Source organism: Rhinopithecus bieti, unplaced genomic scaffold (genome assembly GCF_001698545.2).
Source record: "Rhinopithecus bieti isolate Rb0 unplaced genomic scaffold, ASM169854v2 scaffold_82929, whole genome shotgun sequence".
In the NCBI taxonomy this organism is placed as follows: domain Eukaryota; kingdom Metazoa; phylum Chordata; class Mammalia; order Primates; family Cercopithecidae; genus Rhinopithecus; species Rhinopithecus bieti.
In genome coordinates, this window is record NW_016830474.1 from 107,534 (window position 1) to 129,397 (window position 21,864).

General features: G+C 44.7%; 1 protein-coding gene across 1 annotated transcript in view; it reads left to right on the forward strand.

The window, feature by feature from the left end:
* The window catches only part of SGSM1 (small G protein signaling modulator 1), a 93,176-nt gene that overhangs the window by 58,677 nt on the left and 12,635 nt on the right, over positions 1-21,864 (forward strand). Inside the window, exons 19-22 of the mRNA XM_017865546.1 lie at positions 4,830-4,954; positions 8,359-8,441; positions 16,475-16,584; positions 21,141-21,237. Of these exons, the coding sequence (XP_017721035.1) occupies positions 4,830-4,954; positions 8,359-8,441; positions 16,475-16,584; positions 21,141-21,237 (415 nt within the window). The remainder of the gene's footprint in view (positions 1-4,829; positions 4,955-8,358; positions 8,442-16,474; positions 16,585-21,140; positions 21,238-21,864) is intronic.

Consider the following 21,864-nt stretch of genomic DNA (forward strand, 5'->3'; position numbering starts at 1 on the left):
GTTCCATTTCCTTCTTTCCAGCTGCAGGAGGGTGAGATGTACTACAAGCCCGTTATCCAGAATGATCCCAGAGTCAGACCTCTGGTTCGTTGCATTTTTTCCATCATGGAGGATTCACTGTAGAAACCCATTTGGGAGAGAAGATAATACAGTATTTTAAAACGGGGGCCGGGCACGGTGGCTCACACCTGTAATCCCAGCACTTTGGGAGGCTGAGATGGGCGGATCATGAGGTCAGGAGATTGAGACCATCCTGACTAACACAGTGAAACCCCATCTCCACTAAAAATACAAAAAATTAGCTGGGCGTGGTGACGGGTGCCTGTAGTCCCAGCTACTTGGGAGGCTGAGGCAGGAGAATGGGGTGAACCCAGGAGGCAGAGCTTGCAGTGAGCCGAGATCATGCCACTGCACACCAGCCTGGGTGACAGAGTGAGTCTCTTCCTCCAAAAAAAAAGACAAAAAGAAAAGGCCGGGCGCAGTGGCTCAAGCCTGTAATCCCAGCACTTTGGGAGGCCGAGATGGGCGCATCACGAGGTCAGGAGATCGAGACCATCCTGGCTAACACGGTGAAACCCCATCTCTACTAAAAAAATACAAAAGACTAGCCGGGTGTGGTGGCGGCGCCTGTAGTCCCAGCTACTCGGGAGCCTGAGGCAGGAGAATGGCGTAAATCCGGGAGGCGGAGCTTGCAGTGAGCTGAGATCCGGCCACTGCACTCCAGCCTGGGTGATAGAGCGAGACTCCGTCTCAAAAAAAAATAAAGAAAGAAAAAAAGAAGAAAAAAGGCAGGCTTTGTCATCAACAGCCCTGGGTTCAAATCCCAGCTTCAGCAAGTCATTTTATTCTTCTGAGCCTGAGTTTTTCTATGTGTGTCTGACTTCTCTTCCTGAGTTGTTTTCAAAATGAATGAGTTTTTAAAGTCCTGTGTGCCTGGCACATAGTAAGCACTCAATTAACAGCAGCCTTGGTCATGAGCATCGTGATTTAGAGTTAGGTCCAATACCCTGTGAATATTCAAGTTTGGTTTCTTACCAGAAAGCCCAAGCCAAAGGCCATCAGCTGAAAGGGAGGGTCATATTTATGATTATTTTTTAAAGAACTTGTTATTTCTTTCAAAGATAGGCAAGCCCATAAAGAGTGAAACACAGAAAAGGTGGATATAAAACCCAGAAGATACCTGCCCCATCTCACCCTATTTAACCCTCCACAGAGGCAGTCATTTTACTTACTCTGCCCAAATTATTTGGTGTTTGCCCCCAGGTCTCTAACACACTGGCATTGCTGCTTCTTGATCTCTTTTTCTTTCAGTTTCAGACATTTTCTAGTGACTTCCCACTATGAAAGAGGATGGTTCAGTTCCCATTTCCTCCCAACTTCCAGCTCTCACCACACGTGATACCTTCTCATCCCTGTCCTTCTAATATAGTTATATAATGATTTAGTTAAATGTGTACACTGTTGGCCCGGTGCAGTGGCTCACGCCTGTAATCCCAGCACTTTGGGAGGCCGAGACGGGCGGATCACGAGGTCAGGAGATCGAGACCGTCCTGGCTAACACGGTGAAACCCCGTCTCTACTAAAAATACAAAAAATTAACTGGGGATGGTGGTAGGTCCCTGTACTCCCAGCTACTCAGGAGGCTGAAGCAGGAGAATGGTGTGAACCCGGGAGGCGGAGCTTGCAGTGAGCCGAGATCATGCCACTGCACTCCAGCCTGGGCAACAGAGCGAGACTCTGTCTCGGAAAAAAAAAAAAAAGTTGTGTACAGTGTTATAATATCTTATGCATCTACTGTAAATGTCAGTGCTTGCATTATTTTAACAGAGTAATATGTAAGCCGTGTAGTAAACTGTCCTAATTTTTGTCTTTCCTGTAAAAAAAATTTGTTTTTCCTAGATGTGTTTTCATTTTCCTGTTTTCTTTTTCTTAGTTTGCTGTATATTTAAAGTCAGTTCACCCCCAGAAGTCTTTGCCACTTTCCTAAATCTATTTTCAAACATTCAAACATATCAGGTTTTTCATTTATTCTGTGCGTCCAAGGACTTCTCCCCAAAAGCCTACTGACACCCTCCACTCCACTGCACCTGATGTGTCGTTATCATTCACGATCTTCCTCCATCCTGATTTTGAGCTTTCTTTTGTGTCACTCATGTTTTCTCTCTTAGTCTACTCTCTTACTTAGATGAAGCATGTACCTCAGTGACTTTCCCATCATTTTCGTTTTTTTTTTTTTTTTTTTTTTAGATTAAGACAGAATCTCACTCTGTCTCCCAGGCTGGAGTGCAGTGGCACGATCTCGGCTCACTGCAACCTATGCCCCCCGAGTTCACGCCATTCTCTTGCCTCAGCCTCCCAAGTAGCTGGGACTACAGGCACCCGCCACTATGCCCCGCTAATTTTTTTGTATTTTTAGTAAAGATAGCGTTTCACCGGGTTAGCCAGGGTGGTCTCGATCTCCTGACCTCATGATCTGCCTGTCTGGGCCTCCCAAAGTGCTGGGTGGGATTGCAGGCATGAGCCACCGCGCTTGGCTTGCTTCTCTTTTTTATCATTTCTTTGTCCTTCTGTGCTGAATTCTGGATCGTTTCTTCAGATGTGCTTTCAATTGAGTAATTCTCTCTTCCAGAATGTTTTATTTTCTGTCACCTGTCTCTAGTATTTAATATTTTTTTTAACATTTTATTTGACCTTTCTTCAAATATGCTATAAAATGACCTACTTGATTATTTTATATAGTCTCTTGCTCTTTTTTTTTTTTTTAGACAGTCTCCTTCTGTCACGTCGGTTGGAGGGCAGTGGCGCAATCATGGCTCACTGCAGCCTTCACCTCCTGGACTCAAGCAATCCTTCCTCCCACCTCAGCCCCACAAGTAGCTGGGACTACAGGGATGTACCATCACGCCTGGCTAATTTTTTTATTTTTATTTTTTTTCTGAGACAGAGTCTCGCTCTGTCGCCCAGGCTGGAGTGCAGTGGCGCGATCTCGGCTCACTGCAAGCTCCACCTCCTGGGTTCACACCATTCTCCTGCCTCAGCCTCCCGAGCAGCTGGGACTACAGGCGACTGCCACCTCGCCCGGCTAGTTTTTTGTATTTTTAGTAGAGATGGGGTTTCACCGCGTTAGCCACATGGTCTCGATCTGACCTTGTGATCCGCCCATCTCGGCCTACCGAAGTGCTGGGATTACAGGCATGAGCCGCCGCGCTCGACCATTTTTTGTATTTTTTATAGAGATGGAGTTTTGCCATGTTGCTCAGGCTGGTCTTGAACTGGCCTCAAGTGATCTACCTGCTGTGACCTCCCAGAGTGTTGGGATGACAGGCATGAACCAGTGCACCCCAGCTTTTGTTCTTACTGTTCACCTCTTCTTTTATTTATTTATTTATTTATTTATTTATTTATTTATTTTTGAGACAGAGTTTCTCTCTTGTTGCCCAAGCTGGAGTGCAATGGCATGATCTCGGCTCACCGCAACCTCCGCCTCCCGGGTTCAAGCGATTCTCCTGCCTCAGCCTCCCGAGTAGCTGGGATTACAAGCGCACACCCATGCCCGGCTAATTTTGTGTTTTTAGTAGAGATGGGTTTTCACCATGTTGGTCAGGCTGGTCTCAAACTCTCAACCTCAAGTGATCCGCCCACCTCGGCCTCCCGAAGTGCTGGGATTACCGGCGTGAGCCATGGCGCTCTGCCTTATTTCTTTAAATACAGTAAACATACTTATTTCATGATCTGTTTCTGATACCTCTAACAACTGAGGCCCTGATGGCTCTGATTCTGTTGTCTTGTATTTATGCCGACCGTCACTCTGGGCACCTTCTTTCCCTGAGTGTTTTGTGATTTTTTGAACACGAGCTCGTATTTCTTGGGATATTATCTGCTGCACTATTTAAGACCCAGGTGGAAGGTAGATTCCTCAAGAGAGGGGGATTCTTTTGCTTCTTTCTAGTACTAGGGAAATAACAAATTTGAGATGACAACTACATTCTCTGATCTTTCAGACCACCCAGGTAATGGGAGTTTGGGTTATAAACCGCATGAGTTGCAAACCTGATTTGTGGCTCTTAATTATCCAGGGAGATAACATTTACATTTAATTTAATAACTATATTCAAGGTACAAGCAGTCAGGTATTGTTGCTGTTTCACTTAGACCCAAAGTGTCAACATTCGTGAGGTGAACTACTGTGGATGAAAAATATTGCTGTCACTGTGGACAGGCAATTGTTTTCAGATCCCAAAATATTAGTGAGTTTTCTAGTTTTCCTTTCTGAGAGTGTGACTCTTTGGGGTCCTACCTTCCTGTAGGAAGGTCTCTTATTAGATCTTCAACTTGGGTGGGAGAGCATAAAACAATTAAATCTAAGTTTAAATTTTCCCACTTTACTAGCTTTCCTTAAGGCAAAGGCCAGCTTTAGTGTTTTCTCACATTTCTGGGTTTGTTTTTGGTCCCTAAATGTTTCTTATTTTCTTGCCGTATCATTGAGCCATTTTGAAATTAAGGTAATTGTTCAAGCAGCCAGGCTGGTTCGTTACCAGAATTTGACCTCTGTTCAGTTCTTCATTCTCCTTGTCCAGCTTTCAGCAGGGAGAGGTTCACTTCCAGCTATAGTTGTAACTCTCTGAGGGAGAATGTTCATCCTGCAAACTAAAGACACCCTCCCAGAAAACAAAAACAAAATCAAACACCTGGCTGGTCCAGGTAGGAGATGTATTTTCAGTGACAACAGGAGAGGTTTAGGAGGAGGAGATAGGATTGCTGCCTCCCAGTGGGGATTCAGATGTAATTTTTCATCTCTCCCCGCTACCCTCCGCCCCGGTGGCCTATAGCCAGAGCTGCTGGACCTGTACACGGTGAACCTGCACCGCATCGAGAAGGATGTGCAGAGGTGTGACCGCAACTACTGGTACTTCACTCCCGCCAACTTGGAGAAGCTGCGTAACATCATGTGCAGGTGGCTGGGGGCAGTGAGGGGATCTAGGGGATTGGGGGGGAAGGATGGGTGAAATGGGAGACATAGGGGGCCCACCTAGAAGTTATTTCAGCTTCTGAAGCTGGCATCGTACTCACCTGGAATCTTACTTAGCACACAGTGACAATTTAACAACAATAATATAGAACATGTATTAAGCACTTACTGTATACCAGCCACTGTCCTGAGGCCTATACTATCATCGCTCACTTATTCCTCAACCCTACGAGGTATTAACCCCTTTTATAGGTGACGATGTGGAGGCTCCACGAAGAGCCTCATTGCTGAGTGGGCTTCGGGCAGTGGCTGAGCAGAAACTCATAGCCACGCCTCTCTGGCTGTAGAATCTGTTCTTCTTCTGTTTTTCTTGAAGCCAAGATCTAAGACTGTTTATTACTGTTCACTAAAAAGATATTATTCCTGTAATCCCAGTGCTTTGGGAAGCTGACGTGGGAGGATCACTTGAGGCCACTTGAGTTCTTCACAGACTTCAAAAAAGTAGAGACTGGCCTGGCAACATAGTGAGACCCTGTCACTACAAAATAATTTTTTTTAACTTAACATTTAGCTGGACATAGTGGTATGCACTTGTAGTCCTAGATGCTTGGGAGGTGGAGGCAGGAGGGTAGCTTGAGCCCAGAGGTTAGAGGGTTGCAGTGAGCTATGATTGCATCATTGTACTCCAGCCTGGGTGACAGAGTGAGACCCCATCTCTTGTAAAGTAATAAAAATAATAAAAAATTATTATTGGTATTTCTTAAAATATGAAAGTAACCCATGCTTGTTAAAAATCTAAATCACTGGCCGGGCGCGGTGGCTCAAGCCTGTAATCCCAGCACTTTGGGAGGCGAGGGCGGGTGGATACGAGGTCCAGGAGACTCGAGACCCTCCCCTGTAACCACGGTGAAAACCCGTCTCTACTAAAAATACAAAAAAACTAGCCGGCACGGGTGGCGGCGCCTGTAGTCCCAGACTACTCGGAGTGGGGCGGTGAGAATGTCGGGGAACCCGGGGAGGCGGAGTTGCAGTGAGCCGAAATCGCCGCCACTGCACTCGCAGGCCTGCATATACGACTCCGTCTCAAAAAAAAAAAAAAAAAAATCTAAATCATTGACAACTCTAATCCCAGCACTTTGGGAGGCCAAGGCGGAAGAATCGCTTGAGGCCAAGAGTTTGAGACCAGTCTGGGCAACATAACAAGATCCCATCTCTACAAAAGTTTTAATAAATTAGGCAGGCATGATGGTGTGCACCTATAGTCATAGCTACTTTGGGAAGCTGAGGCAGCAGGATGGCTTGAACCTGGGAGGTTGAGGCAGCAATGAACTGTGATCGCACCACTGCACTCCAGTCTGGGCAACAGAATGACACCCTGTCTCAAAACAAAACAAAAACCTAAATCAAATAAATTAGAAATTTGTAAGATAGAAAGAGAAACTTCTCCCTTCATCTCTGCCCATCAGTGCCACTCACCCAGAATTAATGACTACTAACAATTTAGTAATATATAATTGATTATATATTGTATAACATAATATGAATGTACTTTTTTTTTTTAATGGAGATGGAATCTCGCTCTGTGGCCCAGGATGGAGTGCGGTGGTGAGATCTCAGCTCACTGCAACCTCTGCCTCCTGGGTTCAAGCGATTCTCCTACCTCAGCCTCCTGAGTAGCTGGGACTATAGGCGCAGGCTGCCAGACCCAGCTAATTTTTTGCACTGGAATAGAGATGGGGTTTCACCATGTTGCCCAGGCTGGTCTTGAACTCCTGAGCTCAGGCAATCCACTTGCCTTGGCCTCTCAAGTGCTAGGATTACAGGCACGAGCCATCGCACCCAGCCTGAATGTACATTTTCTAAAATGTTTTAAACTGTGATATAGTCTGATAAGTGTTACATTAAAATGAAAAACATGCTGGGAAGAAGTAAAAATGAACTGACTTCTCCCTGGTTAAGGCATAGGGAGAAATCACGGAAGACTTCACAGAAATGGTGATCTTTTGAGATGGATTTTGACAAAGTTAAGAAAACTAAAGAAACCATAGTCCAGACATGGCAGCTCACACGTGTAATCCCAGCACTTTGGGAGGTCAAGGCGGGCGGATCACCTGAGGTCAGGAGTTTGAGACCAGCCCGGCCAACATGGCGAAACCCTGTCTCTACTAAAAATATAAAAATTAGCCAGGCGTGGCAGCACGCGCCTGTAATCCCAGCTACTTGGGAGGCTGAGGCAGGGGAATCGCTTGAACCAGGGAAGTGGAGGTTGCAGTGAGCTGAGATTGTGCCATTGCACTCCAGTGTGGGCAACAAGAGTGAAACTCTGTCTTAAAAAAAAAAGGAAAGCTAATGAAACCATTTAACATAGAGGCTAAGATCATATATCCTTGAGTAAGGCCTCCTAGGTTCAAGTACTGCCTCTGCCACTTATTAGGTGTATGATTTGGGGCATGTCATTTACCTGTCTGTGCTTCAGTCCCCTCATCTGTGAAATGGGATAATGGTCCATGTTTCACATGACTATTTTGAAAATAGTGGGTTGAGGGACCAGGAGCGGTGGCTCACGCCTGTAATCCCAGCACTTTGGGAGGCCGAGACGGGCAGATCACGAGGTCAGGAGATCGAGACCATCCTGGCTAACACAGTGAAACCCCGTCTCTACTACAAATACAAAAAAAAAAAAAAAAAAAAAAAAAAAAAAAAAAAAAAAGCTGGGCGTGGGGACAGGCGCCTGTAGTCCCAGCTACTCGGGAGGCTGAGGCAGGAGAATGGCGTGAACCCTGGCGGCGGAGCTTGCAGTGAGCAGAGATCACGCTACTGCACTCCAGCCTGGGCAACAGAGCGAGACTCCATCTCAAAAAAAAAAAAAAAGAAAAGAAAAGAAAATAGTGGGTTGAGTATACAGTAAGTGCTCAGTAAATATAAGCTGTTACTAGTAAGGGACAGATTAGAATTCCTGACAAAGGGAGCTGTAGGGCAAAGATACAGAAACATAAATTTGTGATCTTTTTGTGCAAAGTGAATACGTCAATGTAGCTGGAGAGGAGGACAGTGTGGAAACGATGTTTGAGGCTGTGAAGATGCGTTGGGAGGAGGCCATTACTCCTTGTACCCCCAGTAAAGGAGTTTGGATAACATCCCATCAGACAGCAGGGTGCTTGTACAAGTTTTGAGCCTGAAGGGGCCTCCTGAGTTGGCCTTTAGGGAGGTCATTCTGGTAGCTGCACATAGGATGTTTAAAGAGAGACACTGGGAACAGAGATGCAGGCAGGAGGCTGAGGGAGAGGTCCAGGTGAGGGATTGGGGACCAAAGCGGGAGGAGCGGAAGTTGGAGTGGGTTGGAGAGGCAGGCCGTGGCTGCCATAATTGGCCCCTTGTGTCTCTTCTAGCTACATCTGGCAGCACATTGAGATCGGCTATGTCCAGGGCATGTGTGATCTTCTGGCTCCTCTGCTGGTCATTCTGGATGATGGTGAGTGTGTCTTTACTGCCCCAGGGCTGGGGGTGCATTTCCTTTCCACTGCATGGCAGAGGGGTTAATCTCACTTTGTGACTCTATGGAATGTGGCTCCAGCCAGGTGCTCCGAAGGCCTGTCTGGTGAACACATCAGTATCCTAGTGAAATAAAAAGTCCTTATATTCCATGGTGCCCAATACTCAACACCCAGATAGGCCTTTGCTAGCCACTGATTGTATGAATGTGAATGAGAACAAACAAACAAATAAAAATGAAAAACCCAGACAGTTTCACCGGTGAGTTCTATGAAACATTTAAAGAAGAATTAACACCAATTCTTCACGAGCTCTTCAAAAACGTAGAAAAGGAAGGAATGCTTCTTCACTCATTCAATAAAGCCAGACCTCGTATGAGGACTGGGTGTCTCACTGGCAACCAGATACCAGTAACAGACAAAGACATAACAAGAAAACTACAGACCAATATCCTTTATGAATACAAATGCAGAAATCCTCAACAAAATACCAATAAACTTAATTCACCAAGATATAAAAAAGATGATACACTATGACCAACTAGGGCTTATCTCCAGAATGCAAGGGTGGTTTGACATGCAAAAATCAATCAATTTAATTCACCACATTACTAAAATAAAGGGAAAAACCCACACAGTCATATCAATTGACACAGAAAAACACAAGAAAATCCAACACCTTTTCATAATAAAAACATTCAACAAACTAGGAATAGAAGGGAACTAAACACGATAGAGGGCATCTATGAAAACCTCACAAATATCGTCAGACTCAGTGGTGAAAATCTGAACACTTCCTCTCTAAGAGCAGGAACAGGACAAGTATGTCTACTTTTGCCACCATAGGTTCTAGCCAGGGCAATTAAGAAAGACAAAGAAATAAAAATATTTCAGATTGGAAAGAAAGTAAAACTATCTTTGTTCACAGATGTGATTTTGCATATAGAAGATCTTAAGGAATAAAAAAATTAGAACTGATAAACAAGTTTATCAAGTTTGCAGGATACAAGATCAATAAACAAAAGTCTCTTGTATTTCTATACACTTGAAATGAGCAATCCCAGGCCGGGTGCAGTGGCTCAAGCCTGTAATCCCAGCACTTTGGGAGGCCGAGACGGACAGATCACGAGGTCAGGAGATTGAGACCATCCTGGCTAACACGGTGAAACCCCGTCTCTACTAAAAAATACAAAAAACTAGCCGGGCGAGGTGGCGGGCGCCTGTAGTCCCAGCTACTCAGGAGGCTGAGGCAGGAGAATGGTGTAAACCCGGGAGGCAGAGCTTGCAGTGACCTGAGATCTGGCCACTGCACTCCAGCCTGGGACACAGAGCGAGATTCCATCTCCAAAAAAAAAAAAAAAAAAGAAATGAGCAATCCCAAAATGAAATTAGGAAAACAATTTTATTTGCAATAGCATCTAGAAGAATACAATACTGGCTGGGTGCAGTGGCTCATGCCTGTAATCTCAGCACTTTGGGAGGCCAAGGCAGGCGGATCACCCGAGGTCAGGAGTTAGAGACCATCCTGGCCAACGTGGTGAAACCCAGTCTCTACTAAACACACACACACACACACACACACACACACACACAAATAGCCAGGCGTGGTGGTGCATGCCTCTAATTCCAGTTACTTGGGAGGCTGAGGCAGGAGAATCGCTTGAACCTGGGAGGCAGAGGTTGCATTGGGCTGAGATTGCACCACTGCACTCCAGCCTGGGTGATAGAGTGAGACTCCGTCTAAAAAATAAAAAAATAAAAAATAAATAGTCTGGGCATGTTGACTCATGCCTGTAATCCCAGCACTTTGGGAGGCCAAGGTGGGTGGATCACCTGAGGTCTGGAGTTCGAGACCGGCATAGCCAGCATGGTGAAACCCCATCTCTACAAAAAATACAAAAATTAGCCAGATGTGGTGGCGGGCACCTGTAATCCCAGCTACTTGGGAGGTTTGGGCAGGAGAATCACTTGAACCCAGGAGGCGGAGGTTGCAGTGAACTGAGATTGTGCCATTATACTCCAGCCTGGGTGACAAGAGTGAAACTCCATGTCAAATAAATAAATGCATAAATAAAATACAATACTTATGAATAAACTTAACAGAAATGCAAGATTTGTATATTGAAAACTACAAGGCATTGTTGAAGTAAATTTTAAAAACCAAAATAAATGGAAAGATATCTCATGTTCATGGACTGGAAGACTTAGTGTCGTTAAGGTAGCAGTGTTCTCCAATGATCTGTAAAGTCAGTGCGATTTCTGTCAAAAATCCCAGCTGCCTTTTTTTTTTGTTTTTTGTTTTTTGTTTTTTCAAAAATTGACAAGCTGACCCTAAAATTGGAAATTCAAGGGATTTAGAATAGCCAAAACAATTTTTTGTTTGTTTGTTTTTTTGTTGTTTGTTTTTTTTTTTGAGACGGAGTCTTGCTTAGTCACCCAGGCTGGAGTGCAGTGGCACGATCTCGGCTCACTGCAAGCTCCGCCTTCTGGATTCACGCCATTCTCCTGCCTCAGCCTCCCAAGTAGCTGGGACTATAGGCGCCCGCCGCCACGCCCAGCTAATTTGCATTTTTAGTAGAGACAGGGTTTCACCGTGTTAGCCAGGATGGTCTCGATCTCCTGACCTTGTGATCCACCCACCTCGGCCTCCCAAAGTGCTGGGATTACAGGCGTGAGCCACTGCGCCCGGCAGCCAAAACAATTTTTAAAAGGAGATGTTGCAGGACTCATAGTACCTGATTTCAAAACCTACTACAAAGGTCTTAAAATAGTGGTATTTCTATAAGGATCAACATGTAGATCAATGGAATAGAATTGAGAGTCCAGAAGTAAGCCCTTACATTGATGGTCAATTGATTTTGACAGAGGTACTAAGAAAATTCAACTCAGTGAGGAAAAACAGTCTTCTCAACATATAGTGCAAGAACTACTGGACATGCATATGCAAACAATTGAAGTGGAACCCTTATCTCACACCACATACAACAAACTAACTCAAAATGGATCATAGACCTAAATACAAGAACTAAAACTATAAAACTTAAAAACAGGAGTAAATCTTTGTCACCTTAGGCTAGGGAATGTTTTTTTAGATATGACACCAAAACATAAAGAAAAGTAGGCAAATTAGACTTCATCGAAATTAAAAACTTTTGTACTTCAAAGAACACCATCAAGAAAGTGAAAAGAACCCAAAGACTAGAAGAAAATATTTGCAAGTCGTATGTGTGATAAGGGACTTGTAGCTAAAATATATAAAAAACTCTTACAATTCAACAATAAAAAGACAACCTGATTAAAGTGGCTGAAGGATTTGAATAGACATTTCTCAATAGAATTGAAGATATGCATATGGCCAATAAGCAAGTTAAAGGATGCTCTACATCAAGGGTCCCCAAGCCCTATGCCATAGACAGGAACCTTGCCACACAGCAGGAGGTGAGCAGTAGGCTAGTGAGCATTACAACCTGAGCTCCACCTCCCACCTCCTGTCAGATCAGCAGTGGCATTAGATTCTCCTAGGAGTGCGAACCCTGTTGTGAATTGTGCATATGAGGGGTCTAGGTTGTGCACTCCTTCTGAGAATCTAATGCCTGATGATCTGAGGTGGAACAGTTTCATCCAGAAACTATACCCCCCACTCCACTCCATGTCCATGGAAAAATTGTCTTCCAGGAAACTGGTGTCTGGTGACAAAAAGGTTGAGCACTGCTGTTCTACATCATTAGTCATTAGGAAAATGGAAATAAAAACCACAGTGAGATACCACTTCATATACACTGGGATGGCTGGAATCACAACAATAGAAAATCATGTGTTGATAAGAATATGAAGAAATTGGAAGCTTCATACATTGCTGGTGGAATTGCAAAATGGTTTGGCCACTTTATTTATTTATTTATTTATTTATTTATTTATTTATTTATTTATTATTTTGAGATGGAGTCTCATCCTGTCGCCCAGGCTGGAGTGCAGTGGCGCAATCTCAGCTCACTGCAACCTCTGCCTCCTGGGTTCAAGTGATTCTCCTGCCTCAGCCTCCCAAGTAGCTGAGATTACAGGCACCCACCACCACATCTGGCTAATTTTTGTATTTTTAGTAAAGATGGGGTTTCACCATGCTGGCTATGCAGGTCTCGAACTCCAGACCTCAGGTGATCCGCCCATCTTGGCCTCCCAAAGTGCTGGGATTACAGGCATGAGCCAGCATGCCTGGCCAGTTTGGCCACTTTAAAAAACAGTCTGGCAGTTTCTCATAGTAATGAACATAGAGTTATCATATGACCCAGCAATTTCATCCATAGATATATGCCTAAGAGAATTGAAAATATATGTTCATGCAAATACCTGTACATATATGTTCATGATAGCATTATTCATAATACTCAAAAAAGTGGAAATAGTCCCAATGTCCATCAAATGATGAATGCATAAACAAAATGTGGTATATCCATACAATGGAATATTATTTGGCAAAAAAAAGAATGATGTTCTGATCCAAACTACAATGTGGATGAACCTTGAAAACATGCTAAGTGAAAGAAGCCAGACACAAAATATCATAAATGGTATGATTCCATTTATATGAAATGTCCAGAGTAGACAAATCCATAGAGACAGAAAGACTAGTCATTGACAGGGACTTGGGGGAGAGAGAAATGTGAAGTTGCTGCTTCATTGATACAGGGATTTTGGGGTTGCGGGGGTGAAGAAATGTTCTGGAACTAATAGTGGTGATTGCACAACATTGTGAATGTACTAAAACCACTAAATGGTACATTTAAAGGGTGAATTTTATATGAGAATCTCAATAAGCCTGTTAAAAAATGGGATTGGGTGCAATGGCTCACACCTGTAATCCTAGCACTTTGGGAGGCCGAGGCAGGAGGATTGCTTGAGATCAGGAGTTCAAGACAAGCCTGAGCAACATAGTGAGACTCCATCTCTACAAAAATAATTAAAAATTAGCCGGGCATGGTGGTGCACACCTGTAGTCCCAGCTACTCAGGAGGCTAAGGCAGGAGGATTGCTTGAGATCAGGAGTTTGAGACCAGCCTGAGCAACATAGTGAGACTCCATCTCTACACAAAAATTTAAAAATTTGCCGGGCATGGTCATGCATACCTGTAGTCCCAGCTACTCAGAAGGCTAAGACAAGAGGATTGCTTGAGCCAAGAAGTCGGAGGTTGTGGTGAGCTGTGATCGTGCTACTGAATTCCAAGCCCCTGGGCTAAATATATAAACATTTATGTCTAAAATACAACAACTAGGTCCAGGCCCAGTGGCTGAAGCCTGTAATTGCATACACTTTGGGAGACTGAGGCAGGTGGATCACTTGAAGTCAGGAGTTCAAAACCAGCCTGGCCAACATGGTGAAAAATTTCTACTAAAAATACAAAAGTTAGCCTGGCACTGTGGCGGGCACTTGTAATTCCAGCTACACGGGAGGCTGTGGCAGAAGAAGCACTTGAACTTGGGAGACACAGGTTGCGGTGAGCCAAGATCGTGCCACTGCACTCCAGCCTTGGTGACAGAGCGAGACTCCATCTCAAAATAAATAAAATAAAATAAAACAGGCCAGGCATAGTAGCTCATGCCTGTAACCTCAGCACTTTGGGAGGCCGAGGTGGGCAGATTGTGACTAGCCTGGGCAACATGGTGAAACCGTGTCTCTACAAAAAATAGAAAAATTAGCCAGGTGTGTTGGCACACACCTGTGTTCCCAGCTACTTGGGAGCCTGAGGCAGGAGGATCACTTGAGGCTGCCAAGGTCGAGATGCAGTGAGCCGTGATTGTGCCACTGCTCTCCAACCTGGGTGACAGAATGAGACCTTATCTCAAAAATAAATAAATACAGCCGGGCGTGGTGGCTCAAGCCTATAATCCCAGCACTTTGGGAGGCCAAGACGGGCAGATCACGAGGTCAGGAGATGGAGACCATCCTGGCTAACACGGTGAAACCCCATCTCTACTAAAAAATACAAAAAACTAGCCGGCCGAGGTGGCGGGCGCCTATAGTCCCAGCTACTCGGGAGGCTGAGGCAGGAGAATGGCGTGAACCCGGGAGGCAGAGCTTGTAGTGAGCTGAGATCCGGCCACTGCACTCCAGCCTGGGCAACAGAGCGAGACTCCGTCTCAAAAAAAATACATGCATACATACATACATACATAATAAATGGGGAGCATAATTCTACACTCTTTTTTTTTTTTTTTTTTTGACACATTTCACTCTTGTTGCCCAGGCTGGAGTGCAATAGTGCGATCTCAGCTCACAGCAACCTCCGCCTCCAAGGTTAAGGCAATTCTCCTGCCTCAGCCTCCCGAGTAGCTGGGATTACAGGCACCCGCCATCATGCCTGGCTAATTTTTGTAATTTTAGTAGAGACAGGGTTACACCATGTTGTTCAGGCTGGTCTTGAACTCCTGACTTTAGGTGATCCACCTGCCTTGGCCTCCCAAAGTGCTGGGATTACAGACGTGAGCCACCACACCCAGCCAACTACCTACTCTTTAGACACGGACTGCACATAGTGACTTGTTTCCAAAAAGTGCAGTATGGAAGGCAGTGACGGGATGAGAAAGAAACTACAGCAGAGAAACCTGACAAACACGACCTCAGCCAGGTGACCATGGCCAACATCAGCAGTCATAAATCATGCTGATAGTATATGCCCTTATGATGTGATTAAAATGGCCCTTTACCTCTGTGGTTTTCCTCTCGATAACCCATAACCCAGTCTTACCATGAGAAAGGCATCAGATAAATTCCATTGCTAGTAGTGCAGCATCCTACAAAAATACCGACCACTACACCTCAAAACTATCAAGGTCGCTGGGCACAGTGGCTCATGCCTGTAATCCCAGCACTTCGGGAGGCCAAGGCGGGTGGATCACGAGGTCAGGAGATTGAGACCATCCTGGCTAACTCGGTGAAACCCCGTCTTTACTAAAAATACAAAAAAAATTAGCCGAGTGTGGTGGTGGGCACCTATAGTCCTAGGAGGCTGAGGCAGGGAAATGGAGTGAACCCAGAAGGTGGAGCTTGCAGTGAGCCAAGATTGTGCCACTGCACTCCAGCCTGGGCGACAGAGCAAGACTCCATTTCAAAAAAAAAAAACAAAAAACTATCAAGGTAATCAAAAACAAGAAAAGCCTGAGAAACTGTCACAACTAAGAGGAGCTTAAGGGAACATGACCAATCGATGTAATCTGCTGTTCTGGATGACAGCTTGGAACAGAAAAATGACATTCAGTACACACTAAGAAAATCTGAATACAGTATGGACTTTAGTTCATAATGTGTCCGTATTGGTTCAACAAATGTATCATGCTGATGTCCAGATACTAATAATAGAGGAAACCGTGTGTGGGGTATATGAGAAGTCTTTACTGCCTTTGCAGTTTTTCTGTAAATGTAAACTTTTCTAAAATATGAAGCCTTTTGTCCGGGCGCGGTGGCTCACACCTGTAATCCCAGCACTTTGGGAGGCCAAGGCAGGCGGATCACGAGATCAGGAGATCGAGACCATCCTTGCTAACATGGTGAAACCGCATCTCTACTAAAAAATACAAAAAACTAGCCAGGCATGGTGGGGGGCGCCTGTTGTCCCAGCTACTTGGGAGGCTGAGGCAGGAAAATGGCGTGAACGCGGGAGACGGAGCTTGAAGTGAGCCGAGATGGCGCCACTGTACTCCAGCCTGGGCGACAGAGTGAGACACTGTCTCAAAAATAAAATAAAATAAAAATAAAGCCTTTTAGGCCGGACACGTTGACTCACGCCTGTAATCCCAGCACTTTGGGAGGCTGAGGTGGGCGGATCACGAGGTCAGGAGATCGAGACCATGGTGAAACCCCCCTGAATAACATGTGAAACCCCATCTCTACTAAAAATACACAAAAGGTCCACCCCCAACATTGAAGGTCATATTTCAACATGAGATTTGGAGAGGACAAACATCCAAACCATATCACTTGGGCAACGGGGCAGCTGACTGTTCTGTGCTGCTTTCTCAGAGGCGCTTGCCTTCAGCTGCTTCACAGAGCTCATGAAGAGGATGAACCAGAACTTCCCCCACGGAGGCGCCATGGACACGCACTTTGCAAACATGAGGTCGTTGATCCAGGTATGACTCCGCGTCCAGTCCTGCTTTGGACTTTTTTGGGAAACAGTAAGTAAAGCTTAGTGGCTCCAGACTGAGCTATTTAGAGCCCACCTGGATTGGAATCCTATTTCTGCTGTACAAACTCGGCATATGCTCTTATCTCTCTGGGCCTCAGTTTTCTCATCTGTGAAATAGGTTTTCTCATTTTTATGAGTCCCAATAAGTTATTAGAATTATCATGGAAATGAAATAAACTAATGATGTTATAGTGCTCAGCACAGTGCCTGAGTGCCTCTCAGAGCATAGTCCATGGGCTGGCAACATCAGCCTCACTGGCAACTTGTTAGAAGTGCAAAAGTGGGCAACTTGTTAGAAGTGGGCACCTTTCCTCCACCAAATAAAACTCTCTGAGTTGGGCCCAGGAGTCTGTGCCATATGAAGTTCTCCAGGTAATTCTGGTGCAAGCTCAAGTTTGAGAAGTATTGTAATAAATGCTAGCTCTTCAGCATTCATAGCGATTAGTATATCTACTCCCCAGAGGAGTTAAGACACTCAACCCTTTGAGTAGAAGGAATGCAAATGTCTTAACTTGAGTAAATGGTAGGGATGCTTTGTTATCTACACACTGGCAGTGGAGCTACAGTTAGCTCTGATTTCTTCTTTAGTGGAACTTTAAAATACTAGAAAATATTTTGGACATAAGGAAGGTAAAAGAGTAATATAACGAACACCCATGTTTCCACCCCCACCTCCCCAAGAAATAAAATATTAACCATAGGCTGGGCATGGTAGCTCACGCCTGTAATCCCAGCACTTTGGGAGGCCAAGGCAGGCGGATCACTTGAGGCCAGGAGTTTGAAACCAGCCTGGCCAACATGGTGAAACCCCATCTCTAACTAAAAATACAAAAATTAGCCAGGCGTGGTGGCACACACCTGTAATCCCAGCTACTCAGGAGGCTGAGGCAGGAGAATCTCTTAAACCCGGTAGGTGGCGATTGCAGTGGGCTGAGATCGCACCGTTGTACTCCAGCCTGGGTGACAGAGCAAGACTCTGTCCCAAAAAAAAGTTAACCATAGATTTTTCATTATTCGTGTACCCCTTCTTGATGGCATTTCCCCACCACTCCTGTCCTCCCAGTGGTAAGCACTTTGCAGATTCCTGTGTTCACCATTATAATGTACTTTTTAAAATTCTATTACAATATATGCATATATTCCTAAACATCATATAACTCTGTTTCTTTACTCCCTACTTTACATAAATAGTTTTAAATGGTATGAACTCTTGTGCAGTTTGTTTTTATACTCAGCAACAAGTTTGAGAGGCTCATCAACAAGGGGGCAGTTGATTACTCTTTCCCGGAAGTACAGTCTTCTGCGTTAGGAGCACAGCGCATTCTATCACATTTGATTTGGATCCATTTTCCTGTTGGTGGTCATTTAGGTTGTTTTTATTTGGTTTGGTTTTGCTTTTGCTTGGGGAACTTGGGGTTTTGCTTTTGGCCTTCATAAACAATGCTGCATTGAAATTCTTGTGTGCATCCCTGCTGCATGCATGCAACAGCTTTGCTTGGGCATCTTCTCAGAATGGAATTGCTGGGGCAGAGAGAATGCACGTCCTCAGTTTTATCAGGCATGACCGAATCACTCTCAAAGTGATTGTACCAGTTTCTTAATGTTCCAGGGCAGTATGGTAAGGGTTTCAACACACCATCCTCACGTGATATTGTCACACTTACATATTTTTGTCAATCTCTTGGATATGATTCGAGCATCCCATTGTGTTTTTTAATTTTTTTTATTTTTAATTTTTGTGGGTACGTAATAGGCATATATATATATGTGGAGTACATGAGTTGTTTTGAGACAGGAATGCAATGTGAAATAAGCACATCATGGAAAATAGAGTATCCGGTCCCTCAAGCATTGATATCCTTTGTGTTCCAAACAATCCAATTATATGCTTTTGGTTATTTTAAAATGTACAGTGAAGTTATTGTTGACCATAGTTACCCTGCTGTGCTCAAATAGTATGTCTTCTTCATTCAGTTTTTTTCATTGTGATTTTATTTTATTTGCGTTGTCTTGATTGACAGTGAAATTGAATATCTTCTCTTTTTTTTATTTTTTATTTTTGGTTCATTTGGATTGTGAAGTGCCTGTTCATATGCTTTGCCTATTTTCTTTTTCTTTTCTTTTTTTTTTTTTTGAGACAGAGTCTCTCTCTGTGGTCCAGGCTGGAGGGCAGTGGTCTTGGCTTACTGCAAGCTCCGCCTCCCAGGCTCACGCCATTCTCCTGTCTCAGCTTCCTGAGTAGCTGGGACTACAGGCTCCTGCCACCATGCCTGGCTAATTTTTTGTACTTTTTTCTTTTTAGTAGAGACAGTGTTTCACCGTGTTGGCCAGGATGGTCTCAATCTCCTGACCTCGTGATCCACCCACCTCGGCCTCCCAAAGTGCTGGGATTACAGGCGTGAGCCACCACACCTGGCCAACTTTGCCCATTTTCTATGTACATTTTTTCCATAGAGTCATTTTGTACATACTTTTCTTTCTGTACATTATTTTTCAAACAAGGTTTTTTTTTCCCCACTGACTAGCGTATCCAATAGCTGGAGGTATTCTTCCACCACCTGTTTTTTTTATAACATTTTGTTAAAATATAATTTAGATACGTAAAATTTACCCTTTTGAAGTGTACGATTCAGTCAGTGGCTTTTCATTTATTCACAGAGTTATGCGATCATCACCAGTTTCAGAACATTTTCATTACCCTAGAAAGAAACTCTTCATTAACAGCCACTCCCCATCCCCTCCGTCTCCCCAGCCCCTGAAAACCAAGGAGCTGCTTTCTGTTTCCATGGATTTGCCTTTTCTAAACATTTCATATAAATGGAATCATACAATATGTGGCCTTTTGTGACTGGCTTCTTTTACCTAGCATAATGATGTCGAGGTTTGTGTATGTATGATGCATTGTAGCATGTATCAAAACTTAGTTCGAGGCCAGGTGCAGTGGCTCATGCCTGTAATCCCAGGACTTTGGGAGGCCAAGGCAGGTGGAATCACCTGAGGTCAGGAGTTCAAGACCAGCCTGACCAACATGCTGAAACTCCCATCTCTACTAAAAATAACAGAAATTAGCCAGGCGTGGTGGTAGGTGCCTGTAATCCCAGCTACTTGGGAGGCTGAGGCATGAGAATCACTTGAACCTGGGAGGTGGAGGTTGCAGTGAGCTGAAATCATGCCACTGCACTCCAGCCTGGGCAATAGAGCAAGACTCAGTCTCAAAAAAATAGAAACAAAACTTAGTTTGTTTTTATTACCAGATAATATTAAAATAGATGGTATGGATATGCTACTTATATTTATCCATTCATGTCTTGATGGACATTTGAGTTGTTTCCCAGTTGTTGGCTATTGTGAATAACACTATTACACACATTCATTCATGTACAGATTTTTATGTGGATATGTTTTTGTTTTCATTTTGTTTTTTTAGACGGGGTCTCACTCTGTTACCCAGGCTGGAGTCCAGTGGTGTAATCATAGTTCATTGCAGCCTTGAACTGGGCTCAAGTGATCCTCCCACTTTAGCATCCTGAGTAGCTGGGACTACATGCCCAGGACACCATGCCAGGCTAATAATAAATTCTTTTCTTTCTTTCCTTTTTTTTTTTTTAAGAGACAGGGTCTTGCTATGTTACCCAGGCTGGTGTCAAACTCCTGGCTTCAAGTGATTCTCTTGCCTTGGCCTCCCAAAGTGCTGAGCCACCACACCTGACCGATCGATGTTTTCATTCTTCTTGGGGATAAACCTAAGAGTGGAATTGCTGCATCATATGGAAATTCTGTGTTTAGGTTTTTGAGGAACTACCAAACTGTTTTCCACAGCAGACACACCATTTTACATTCTCAGGAACAGTGTAGAGGGGGTTCCAGTTTCTCTGCATCCTTGCCAACACTTGTTATTGTCTGTCATTTTTCACTATCCTAGTGAATGTGAATTGGTATCTTGTGGTTTTGAATTGCATTTTCCTAAGGATTAAGGATGCTGAGCATCTTTCATGTGCCTCTTGACTATTTGTGAATTTCCTTTGGAGAAACGTCTATTCAGATCCTTTCCTTTTTTTTTTTTTTTTTTTTTTTTTTGAGATGGAATCTCGCTCTGTCGCCCAGGCTGGAGTGCAGTGGCCAGATCCTAGCTCACTGCAAGCTCCACCTCCCGGGTTTATGCCATTGTGCTGCCTCAGCCTCCCGAGTAGCTGGGACTACAGGCGCCAGCCACCTTGCCCAGCTAGTTTTTTGTATTTTTTAGTGGAGATGGCGTTTCACCATGTTAGCCAGGATGGTCTCGATCTCCTGACCTCATGATCCGCCTGTCTCGGCCTCCCAGAGTGCTGGGATTACAGGCTTGAGCCACCGCGGCCTGGCCCCTTTCCCATTTTTTAAACTAAACCTGGCTGTTAAGGGCTATATGGTGTCTGGTGTGTGGATATACCACCATTTATTCAGCTGTCTCCTCTGCTCCAGCCTTTTCCCAAGAAGCTGATGCTGCCTTTCCTTCCTTGACAGATCCTGGACTCGGAACTGTTTGAGCTGATGCATCAGAATGGGGACTATACTCACTTCTACTTCTGCTACCGCTGGTTCCTGCTGGATTTCAAGCGAGGTACAGACTTTAAACGGGGGACCTGTGTCCAGAACTCTTTGTAGCAGAAATTTCAGGGGAAACGATCCTGTGGAGGTGAGGTTGAAGGCTTGGCAGCAGAGGCAGCAGGGGAGAGAAGCACACGTTTATGGAGTTGGGACTATCGTTTTACCTGCCTTATCTTGCATTGACAGTCCGCAGTAGGCGCTGTTAAGATCTTCATCTTGGCCGGGCGCGGTGGCTCAAGCCTGTAATCCCAGCACTTTGGGAGGCCGAGGCGGGTGGATCACGAGGTCAGGAGATCGAAACAATCCTGGCTAACATGGTGAAACTCCGTCTCTACTAAAAAAATACAAAAAAAAAACGCCGGGCGCGGTGGCTCACGCCTGTAATCCCAGAACTTTGGGAGGCCGAGGCGGGCGGATCACAAGGTCAGGAGATCGAGACCACAGTGAAACCCTGTCTCTACTAAAAATACAAAAAATTAGCCGGGCGTGGTGGCCGGCGCCTGTAGTCCCAGCTACTGGGGAGGCTGAGGCAGGAGAATGGTGTGAACCCAGGAGGCGGAGCTTGCAGTGAGCCGAGATCGCACCACTGCACTCCAACCTGGGCGACAGAACGAGGCTCCGTCAAAAAAAAAAAAAAAAA